The following is a 12,039-nucleotide window of genomic DNA, read 5'->3' on the forward strand; positions in this document are numbered from 1 at the left end:
TATAAAAGTTTAAGTGATAGGATGGCATAGCAGACAAAAATGAGCGAGTGTTATGGAAGCGGATGTAATCGATTTCGAAATGCATAAACGCTGACGCTTTCTAAGTTATTCTCGAGCCTTTTCCCCTCCCCATTCACGAAACAAAGTTCCTTTCTTCTTTCTACCTTAGAAAGAACACGTGAGTCAGCAAAAATTCTGAAGGGAAGAACGCAATGAAAATGCTCGGCGGCTGGGAAATGAAAAAAATACAAAAGGCGGAAAATCGCGGATCCACGAAGATTTTCATCCCTTTATACAGGACATTAATTATGAAAAGAATTTTTACCTGAGACATCCTACTTTCAGTATCGTTATCTAAAGCTTCCAAACTGTTTCTGACACTCAGGTAATTGACGACAGGCTGCTTGGAAATACTATTGCCCAATCGTTCTTTTGGAATAGCCAGACTAGATCTCATAGGAGATTTATCATTTTTCAGTTTCATTTCAGCAGCTTTCTTTTTAGCGCTGCTGTAGTGACTTCTTCTTAACCGGTGAATGTCTCCTTGAAGCCAGAGATATGACTGCTTCCTAGAAAAAGGGAATTGTATTTAATTACAATTTTAAAAGATACAGCAGAAAGTATTATATAAAACACTTTCCTAATCCAGGGGTACCCCCCCCCCTCCCCAAAGGGGGCACCACATGCATGGTAGGGAGGTTTTTTGGATCAAAACACCTTCCAGAATCCTTCGGTTTAACACACATTACCGTAAAACGGGGTGAAGTGAATCTGAATCAGGTGAGGTGAAAAGGATCACAGGTTTTATTTTCGAGGTAACACAAGCCGCCGTCTATGCGAGAGTAGTTGAACAATTTGAAATGGCGTTACGCCTTTATACAGGTTACGATAATTGTATTGTTGTGTTATAACCCCAAAATTCATTGTATTACAAGATTTGTGACAGCAGCGAACAAATCACGGTTTTTTGGACTATTTCAACTACATCTGAATTGAATTATTGTCAACAAAAAGGTAAGTGACTTATATACATGAAAGAGTTATTGCGATATCTGAAAAACCATCCTTATTAACTAGTGTTTTTTTTAATCTGACTTTAAAAGCGAAATATTTTGTTGTAGGCTAATTTGTGACAACAGGCACACCAGTGGGGTGGAGTGGATCATGCCGCGCAAGTATGTTAAGAAGCTCAGCCCAGCGGCAAAACGTAACTACAATCTTCAATATCTAGAGAATGCAGTTTCTGCAGTGAAATCCAAAAAGATGTCAGTGAGACAGGCGTCGGAGACATATGCCGTGCCATATACAACGTTGCAAAGGTGGGTAAACAATAACAATTTAAAACCATATGGCAGCCAGACAGCTTTAACTAAAGAAGAAGAGCGGCTACTTGTAGAAGGTCTATTAGAGTGTGCTCGATGTCAGACGAAAACTTCGTTATCATATTCCTTCGGAAAAAACTATCCATGAAGACTGATTATTTTGTATATCCCGATGTGGAGGATGTCCGAGAAGTTGATGTTAACTCTATTATTAGTAAAGTTAAAGAAAAGAACATCTGCAGAGGTCGTCTCTGTTTCCCATCTACGGATATTTCCAAAGTGGAGTGATGACGATGATTATTGTTGTATTATTGTTGGTTTTCTTTTGAAAATAAAATTTTCATCTTTCGTTTTTGTATATTACTGAACCCTATACAAATATACCTACAAAAACACAGTATGTTTTTTAAAAACGAAATTCACTGATCCGCTTAACCCCTGCATAAAGGTGAAGTTGTATTATAGAAATCATATGGTGATCTGCTTCACCCCATGATATGGGGTTTGGGGATCACTCTTTAACATTAAATAAAAAATGTTATTATTTATGTAGAATAATTTCCATTGGATAGTACTATTTAGGAGGAATGTAAGAATTTATATATTTTTTCCCAGATTTTTTCATGCTTTTGTTTGTGAGCAAATTTAAAAAAAAACCTTTAAAAGTGATCCGCTTCACCCCGTTTTACGGTACCAATCCTAATATAAAAGATTGAGCACCTATAAGGAGGGTTAGAACCAAAAACCCCAGCTACCATTCAAATGCCATGGAGTATCCCCCCCCCCCCCCCCCGTCACCACCTCTTGTCTTGTCTCGTCTCAAGAATAAAATATCTAAAACCGAAACTAAGACCTCTCATTCCTCATCTTCCTCCCCCTCCCCAAAAAAATCAATGGTGTGGTTTTGCACAGTGTCTTTCTCCTTGTGAGCACCGCTACCAGTTAAATAACTCCAGTGAATGATTCATTTGCAGATAGTTTAGAAAATTGAAGACAATTTAAAATTCATTGAGCATTCAAACAAAATGATTTAAATTGGAACTACAAAACAAATGAAACTTTGTACAAAGTAAATGAAGCAAAAAGGTATTAAATAAATATTATTGAAAATATGAAAATATATTCTATGTGATATTTAAAAGGACTTTTTTTCCAAATCACTACAATGATATCAGGGTTCTATTTGCTATTTTTTTTTCTAACTTATTTTTTAGTTATTTTTTTGAGCACAGTATTATTTTTGGAGAATTTCATACAAATATTAGTACAGGAAATTTGTTTAAAATCATGTGTAAAAAAATAAATAAGGAATTTTATGTTACTTAAGGAGCAGGTTTATGTGTTAAATAGAAAAAAAAATGTATGCAAAGAAAAATATGAACCTTCTTAAAATTTTGTAGATATTTTTAAACACCACAGGGACATTTTAAAAAATTACTATGTAATGCATCTAAATAATAAAGTTCACGGATAGAACAAATAGTTTGGATAAACAAAAGAGTTTTTTGTTTTGTTTTGTTTGTTGAATGAACTTTCAATAACAGTTGAGAAAAAAAGAAACAGCAGTAGATGTTCTTAACTATACAGCATGGCAATGATGATTTTGAACTAAATAATGGACAACAATGAATGCTTAAAGACTGATGAAATTCTAGAAGCTTCGATTCTGCCTGCGAGCCCTTTACCCCAAACACAGTCGAGCTCTGACTCCACAACCTTCACTTACACTGCAGCTCTGGCAAAATTAAGGACACAGGGAAAATGACCGACTCCAACTCTTGGAATATTAAAACTTTTTACTCCTGTCTCTGTCTCTGACTATTTTGCTCCAAAACCTGTCCGACTCTGACTCCAACTTTGCAGCCTTGCTTATACAACTCAAATTCAAAATAATAGAATATTAGAACTGTTTGAACAAAACTTGTCCCTGAGCCGGGAAAATGAACGCATGCAAATCAAAAAGAGTAAAACTCGTTATTAATGAATGAGTAAATCAATTTAAACAACTTTTCAGATATTATTTTAACAACTTATGGATCATTAACACATTGGAAAAATAGATAAATTTATATATGGGTCAAAAAATTAGAATAATCTATTCATTCAATGTGAATTTGTGTACCAGTTAACTAATAGTTTGTGACAAGTATTTAGCTCGGCAACCAGATAATTTTACGTTCTTTTAAAAGCCTTTTATTGCTCAAAAGAGGTCATCAAGGTGATAAATAGGAAAAAAAACAAAGTTACATACTGTATCATTTATTAAAGTTAGAAAAAACTATCCACCTTAATTCAAATGAACGTTTTATAATCTATGGCATGTAAGATTAAAAAGGAATATAGAAGGACTGACCAACTAAAAAATAACCGAAGTAAAGAAGGTAGAAAAATTGTAACTCCTGGCAGAGATGAACCTAAACTAAAGTAAATTGTCCAAAATAATCGTTGAAAAATGCTTTTTACACCCATAAGTGTTGGTAAGAATCTCTAGTTATTGTGTCCACACCAATTACACTTGGACGATTGCATGAACTGCCATTTCAATTGCGGATCTACGAAGTAAGGCGAAAGATAAACATGAAGCAGAAATGTGCACGACTCTCCTGGAGCAAGGACAAGCTCATACAGGGGCAACAAGGTTGGAAAATTATTATATTTAGTGATGAATCTTTTTTTAAATATCTGTGATCAAAAAAAGGTATTTGAGTTTAACAATTTAAAAAGAAAAGCGTATAAGAAATCTTGTGTAAGACGTTCTCTCCAATTTGACCCGTCCTTTTTGGTTTGTATTTGCATGAGGGCTGCTATAATTTGGAAATTATATATACCTTGAAATATAACAATGCGTGACTTTTGCTGCTTATCAATAATACTGCATGATATTTCCCATGAGGCACAGCAGTAACACATTTAGTGACATATTTTATCTTTCAGCAAGATTCTACTCCATGTCATGTCTCTAAATAGACTAATAGATTTTGAACAGAAAGATGAAATTCGGTATCAAACTGGTCAAGCAATTCTACCAATCTCGATACGATCAAGAATTTGTGGTACCGTCAAATATAAAGAAAACGATTCAAGACCTGGTGCCTGGCCACAAAATTGAGCTTGTTGCTGCATTGAAGAGGGTATAAAAACAGTGTCAGTTACATTTATGTAAACAGGTGGTAGAATCTGTGTGCGACAGGATTAAAGCATTGAATTCAGCAAAAAAAAAATGTATTCTAGTATTGATATTGTCTCTTTTGAAAGTGTTTTCTTCCCCTTTAATTTCAATATTCTAATTTTTTGACTTAATGTAAACCTTCATTACTATAAACTTTTGGATTATTCTGTCTAAAATTATTTTTAATTGAGTATATTTGAAATGAAATGCACACTTTAAGGTCTAAGAAAGGTGGCACATTAATTTAAATACTTAGTTTGCACTTATATTTGGTTAGAATAAACTTTTTCTAAAAAGTTGGAAGTATTCCATTATTTTGAATTTGGGTTGTATATTAGCTACCAGTTTGTTTGACACTCTTGGTTTCCTTAGGAGGTTTTTTTCCTACAGCTCAGTCAATTCCTAAGCCGGGCTGATGAGTGTTGATCAGCACAAAACTGCAGTCCTCAGCTGGAATGACTGAGTTGGCAGTGTCTTTCATGTATTTCTACCTTAGCCCTGGCTACAGGGCGGTAACTTACTGAAAACATTATTGCATGTTTTCCAGATGCATACAAAAGTAAAATAATACAAAAAATAATGTTATTTAGCCAGAGGTGCCTGATGAGAGGTCACGGAAGGTCGCTGTGACCTCCTGAAAAATTAATTTTTCAGCAAATTCTATTATTTTGAATTTGGGTTGTAACAGCACAATGCATGAAGCAAACACAACTTTAAAATGAATAAAATTGCTAGGTCATCACCTGGCACTAAGATAGAACTGGGAGGAATGGGACAGCTGCATTTATATGCTACAGTAAATAAGTGGAAAATTATTTCTAGCTCCAGTAGATTTTGCGGCATTACACTTTTGCTGCTACATCTCTAGAAGTATTTTTTCATGTTTTATTTTGACATATCAATGCAGTTGTCCCTTTCCTCACAGTTCTTCCCTTACTTGTAAACTCTAGTTTATGAAGCTGCTAGTCACAAAAGTTTGAAAGCTTTCTAGAAGAAAAGTGTTAAATTCAACAGTTCAAAAAAAATCATTTAAAGAAAAAAAAACAACAACAACATCAAAACAGGTTGTAGTATACTGACCATGGCATGCTCTGAGGTTTCTAACAAAACTACCAAAAACTTTTAAGGTATGTAGGCTTTCGTTTTTAGATAAAGATAATGATAAATTTAATTCAAACTCAAAGCAGAAAAATTTATACAGAAACTGCATGGAAACATTTAAATGAACAAAAACATCCGAAAGAGATTCTAACTTTCAATCCTTTACTAGCCTCAAAAAAATAAATATAAGAGGAAGTCACGCTGACGAATTGGGAAATAATTAAACAAACTCTGGGAAACAAAGAGGAATTTACTGAAGACGTGAAGGTAAAACAAAAAAAAGTTAGTTTGAGCAAAATACTAAAACTACAAACCTTGTAAATTTAAATGAAGTTACCTCCTAAAAATTATATGGCCATTTTGGACATTGCAAAATTATCAAGTGATTTAATTGCAATGTCATAAGCCACCGATGCTGGACCTTCAATTTTTCCGAGCCAAAGTAAATCTTGAAACTGCGACCATTACCTATCTTCCTTCAAGTTTTTATATTAGTTTCAACACCCCCCCCCCCCCCAACAATTAGGATGAATTTGCCGTCTTACAGAAGTTGTCACCCAGGGCAAGAGCCCCAGCTTGCTCCCCCCTAGATCCAGCTCTGAAAGCCTCTGGAAGCTTTTTTTCAAAAAAAAAATGTAAGATGTAAAAAAAAAATAATAAAATTGTTTCCAGGGTTGGGTTTTAGACTGTCCAAAACCGGTTTAGGACAGGACATGTGGTTTTTACCGTCCAAAACTGTCTAAAACTGTCCAAAAGTGTCTGAAACTGTCCAAAACTATGCTAAAGCTAAAGGGGTGTAATCTAATCAACTCGTATTTACTGCAATATTCGCAATGTATAAATATAGATATTAATCAGGTTTAATTAATGGTATTTAATAAAAAAAATTCTCAAAAATGTTCATTTAAAAAATATTTTACTTAAAAAAATTGCTAATAGCTATTGCGTAAAAACATCCTTATGTAACAGTTGGCAAAGTTATCAAAGGAAATTCACAACATTACCAAGACAACTAATGTCAGTTCCATTTATAACACAAAAGAATGTTATTAAATGTGCAATATTTAGGAAAAAGGAAAAAAAAAAAGCTTTTTTTTTTTTAAATGGTTTTTGCAAATAAGTTTTACATGATGTTTTAACAAAATTTATCTTTTAAATTGTAGATTAAAGAACAAGAAATTGATGACTACACTTATGTTATAGAACCTGTGCTAGTCCTTTTTTAGTTCATATTTTTAATATAATACATTCTGTAACTACAAAAAATTGTAATTTATTGCCATTTAAGTCAATTATTGCACTACATTTTGAAATCTTTCCTTTGCACACTTGCATAAATGTCGAAAAATTTGGTTTATGGAGGCAAAAAAAACTCCTGCATACAAATTGAAATTTTCAATGAAAAATTTAATTTTTAGTTAACTATACTAAAATCAGCTGCATGAATAAGTTACATATAGTATATTTATACTTGAATGTTCACATTAAATGAATATATTTTACAGTCAAAAAAATAATTTCGACACATTTTGTTCTGTTTTTGATATTTTCCCACAAAATATAGTTTCTCAAAAATAGTTTTGGACACTTTTGGGCTCAAGGGGTTTGAACAGGATGGTAAAAACCTTGCCAAACCTGCTTTCATTTGCACACATGCGTAAACATAGGGAAATTTGGTTACTATTATCAAAATAAATAAACTCATGCATGCAAATTGAAATTTTAATAAATAATTCAACTTCTATGTAACTAGATTAAAATCATCTACATAAATAAGTTGAATGTTCTCATTGAATTAATGTTCAACATAACATATAAAACATTTTATTATTTATTTTTGATGTTTTTTCACAGAATACGTTTTTTCTAAAAATAGAGTTTTGGACACTTTCGGACAGTTTTGGACACAAGGGTTTTGGACAGGACGGTAAAAACCAGGGTTTTTACCGTGGTTTTTACCGTAGTGTCCAAAACCTTGCCAACCCTGATTGTTTCATTTAATTTTGTTTTTAAAATAAGGATTAAATCCTTTCATCAACAAATTTTCATTGTAAATTTGCTGCTACGAGCAACGTTAAATAGAGTATGGTAAAACTCCTGTTAAGCTGCCACTTTTTCAGCTCCCTTTTTTGCACATCTTTAACTTTGCAAAATATCTTAAACTTTTTTTATTCAAGTACTAAACATAAAACAATAAATTTATATATTTTTAAAAATCATACGGACATTTTGAATACTTACTCTTCCAACCATAGCTGTTGATGACCAATAATAGATCCAGGTCTACATATTCGAATCCACCCTATGGCCTCGGCTGCAGTGAATCTATAATGCTTCATGATATAACAAGCTATGAGAGTTCCTGTGCGTCCTAGACCAGCTACAAAAATACAGATCATTTGTTTGTGTTCTTATACAATTAAAAAATTGAACAGTAATGCTTCTATCGTGAACATTAATACAAACATATAGCTGTAGCAAGATGTGGAAGAAAAAAGATTATGTTTCAATAAAATTTCAAATTTCTGAAAAGGAGGAATTAAGAAACAAATGTATTGTGAATATTGTAGATGCATGCAGTAGAGTTGCATGAAACCTTTTTCTTTGTTTATAAGAAAGTTAGACTGCAGATATTAAAATAAAAACAGCATAAGAAACAACTAGGTATGATTTGGCTCCAGTGCCATTTTATGAAAAACATATTTTTAGTTAGCCGTCCATGAATTAAAATCTCAAACACTAAAAAGAAATGTTTTATTTAAATTTTTTAAAGAAAATTACATACAAGGTTAAATATATTTTTGACTCACAGCATATTTTCTTGAATACTTTTGTATACAATGAAAGTTTCATAAAAATTTTGAGACACAATCTTGAAGCAGAGTGTGTCTGTACTCAACAGCCTTTAAAGAAAAACTTTGAAATGAAATGCTCAACTATAATGCAATGGTATTGTAAATGTATGAATAAGACAAAGGTGTCCATTTGAGAAGAAAATCTGTAGCAACATAATATGCTTAAAACTTTATGAAAACATTAATTTTCACTAATAGCAACAAGAATTGCAGACACATGATTTGAAGTTAAGAGAAACGCTTTTTTTTCATATGTCAAAAGAGCTTATGAGTGAAAAGACATTGCACTAAAAAAAATAATAAAATCGACTACTTGGCACAATATCACGACCAGCTTATAAAAATATGTTGCAACATAAGGCCAAATAGAATTCAATCCTTGGAGATCTGGCAGCTTAATATTTAACAAAGAATGCAATAAAGAAACAAAATAAACATGATACATTAGCAAACAAAGAGGAAAGGGAGGGAAGTTGAGTTCAATTGGAGTTCCAGTCCATTAGAGCTCAGACAGTTAATTAATATATTTTGGGTACTTCCCCAAGTTTCTGGGCCTCCGAATTTAAGCCTGAGCACTTGAGAAGATGTTCTGAACTCATGAGATTCACTTTGCAGATTACCTATTTTATAAATATAATAATAAAATAGTATACCTTAATAAAATAGTATAACTATTTTATTAAGGTGTCTGCAAAACAGTTGTGGCCAGTCTTCAGACAGAGTTTTGCCATGGAATCTTTATGGGGCACATAGCAACACATTTCTTAGCTGTTTTGATACTAGCTTACGATTTACCCTTTGATTTTACAGCTTGGTCTGACGTCAGAGTATCGATAATTTTCTAATAAACATGTTTTTTAAAAAAATCTGAAAGGACAGATTTGTTATAGGAGAGTTCTTCTGTCACTCAGCAAATGAGACTGCCTTTTTGGTCCTGTTGATTCCCACATGCAAAGCAATCCATTGCAAAACGATAACTTTGTTGTGCTCTTGTAGGGATTTCAAAGTCTGTTTGAGTTTTAATATGATCTGAGTTTATAGCAACAGCCTTAATGTCCACTTTAGTGGCAACTTATAAAAAATATATATAATGATGACAACAATTTATATTACTGTTAAAAAATAACTTATTTCAAATTCTATTATGCAGATCTTCACTCCCTAATATTTTATAGAGTGTACAGTTGCACGGTTTTTGTAGAATTTGAGTTTTTTGATAGCTTATTACAAACAGAAGAATGATGTATACTAGATTGACAGCTATACCTTAATATTAAACCGATAAAAACAAAATCTCTTTACTCAAATAATATTTTAGCTAATGCACAATATAAAATCAAAAATGCAATAAAGTCTCAAAGTAAAACATTCAAATGCAAAACTAACTGTTTAACATCTTAATGAATGCAAACAATAGTAAAACTTACCTTTACAATGTACAGCAACAGCACCTTTAGCTTTTTCAGAAATTTCTAAAAATTCTCTCATTATGGCATCACTTGGTGTACTACCGTCCACAAAAAATAAATCCCTATGATCAAAGCCATTTTCTAAAAATCTCTTTGCATCATAAATCTTTTTATTGAGCCTCACTATAGTTGTGACATTATGCTTTCGAAAATATGGAATGTATGATTCAGGAGAATGTAATGGATAACCTGTAAGACAAACATCATAACTAAAAAACAAAACATACAAAATATCATGCTAGCTAAATTTATGATTCATATTCATGCACCAGGAACTTAATTAAAGTAAGAAATATCACATTAATCTTAAAAAAAACATTTAAAAATTGAAAGATTTACTGATTAAACATCAATGGCCAGGGTTGGCAAGTTTCTGCTGAGGCGGTTAAAACCACTGGTGGAAACTGGTTAAAACCGGCATGGCAAAAACCTTTCTGCCACTTTGCGGCAGAAACTGGCAAAAACTCACAAAATGAAAAATTAATTCTTGATATACAACAGAAAATGCATGGAAAAAATAATTGTTAACCAAAGCATTATAATTTTATTACAGAATTATCACAATTCAAAATCAAATGTTACATTGTTTGGACCCTGCAATTGCCTCTTAGAAAAGGTGGTTTCAAAAATCTAAACAGGTTCCCAATTTATTACGCACAAATGAGAAATTTTAGAATATTCTTGAAACAGAAGAGCTAGCGGACAATGCATCAAGGAGCAAGCAATGTTCGTGAAACTTTCATCTATTGTATAACTGATCCACCAAGTAGTAACTGGGGTTGTGGTAAAAATTTGACTAGAAAAATAAGTTTTGAGAAATGGGGCCAGTTTGTTTTGCAAAGCTGTGACATTAGGTACAAAATTTAGGCAAGTAAAATTCTGCCACTTTCTTCTTGAAGCACATTACATGATAATTTCAATCATAAACAATTTAGAGGAAGCATATAAATGAACAAATTACAATCAGTAATGCCTGTTTGATTCTGTATGTCACTCCTCTTTCATAAGCTCCCCCGTATGATTTTTTATCCTTCGTTAAATTAATCCAAATACTACAAGCCTCTGCAATTGGAAAGTTCCCTTTCTGAACTAAATCAAGGGCACTAGCATGGGATTTTATTTTTTTAAATGATGAAATAATGTTTAAATTTTAGTTTACCAAAACAAATATCACTTACTAATTACTTGAGTTATTACAGACATTTTTAAGTTTTTGCCAGTTTCTGCCGGTTTTTACCGGTTATAACCAGTTTCTGCCACTGGCACAGCAAAAACTAGTTTCTGCCGGCAGAAAGCCAACCCTGTCAATGGCACAAAAAAATGTTGGCTGACAGTGAATGAAAGTAATTTATGTTACTGAAATAACTTTTAGCTTGAAGCTCACATGAGGCAGTGAGAAGCTATGGGACAATGGCAGCAACTTGTGCATACAAGTCCAAGGGCAAAAAAATTTTGAAGCCAAGGACTTTATTTTAGGCTATCTTTCGATGACTTAATGGGGAGAATTTGTTTGCTCTTGTTTGTAAATGTTTTGGTATTGTAGTTTTAAAAATGCAGTCTCAGTATAGTTTTACCTAATCCAAGGAGCAGGTAAGAGATTCGAGGGCTCTTCCCCAGATAACCTTTAAAGTTGAAATTTTAAACAAAATTTTTTTTTAAGTGTGTGTTGTCTTTGGTGATGCAAAAGTAAGGGGGTTTCTGAAGAAAATTATAAAACTGGTGTCTTAAAAATGCAAATTTAGGTCACCTTTAGCTAACTTCGGGCAAGGGGTTCAGGGGGTTCTTATTACCTAAAGAACTATACAAAGTTGAAACTTTAAAAGTATCTTTTAATGCTATCTTAATGCAACTTAAAGTGGAAGGAAGGTATTTGGAAGCCCTCCCTCAATAATTGTATTTGAACTCATGAAAGTTTAAAAACTTAGTTTTGAACTTCCTTTGGTTACTTCAGTGAAAGAATCAAGGACTACCTCCAGATTTTTTTGCTACATCAGAATCTTAAAACACAATTTTACTCTAGTTTTAGTAATGTAAAGGTAAGTAGAATACTCTTTTTAACAAAATTAAAATATGATACTAATTGAAGTTAGGGAAAGAAGAGTCTTATGGAGAAGTTCTCTCAT

General features: G+C 32.6%; 1 protein-coding gene across 1 annotated transcript in view; it reads right to left on the reverse strand.

Moving 5' to 3' along the window:
• LOC129232598 (dual specificity protein phosphatase CDC14C-like) overlaps positions 1-12,039 on the reverse strand; it is a 176,340-nt gene that overhangs the window by 25,658 nt on the left and 138,643 nt on the right. The window contains 3 exon segments of the mRNA XM_054866733.1: positions 326-569; positions 7,834-7,972; positions 9,875-10,105. Coding sequence (XP_054722708.1) covers positions 326-569; positions 7,834-7,972; positions 9,875-10,105 — 614 coding nt within the window.

This window comes from Uloborus diversus, chromosome 1, assembly GCF_026930045.1.
Source record: "Uloborus diversus isolate 005 chromosome 1, Udiv.v.3.1, whole genome shotgun sequence".
Classification (NCBI taxonomy): domain Eukaryota; kingdom Metazoa; phylum Arthropoda; class Arachnida; order Araneae; family Uloboridae; genus Uloborus; species Uloborus diversus.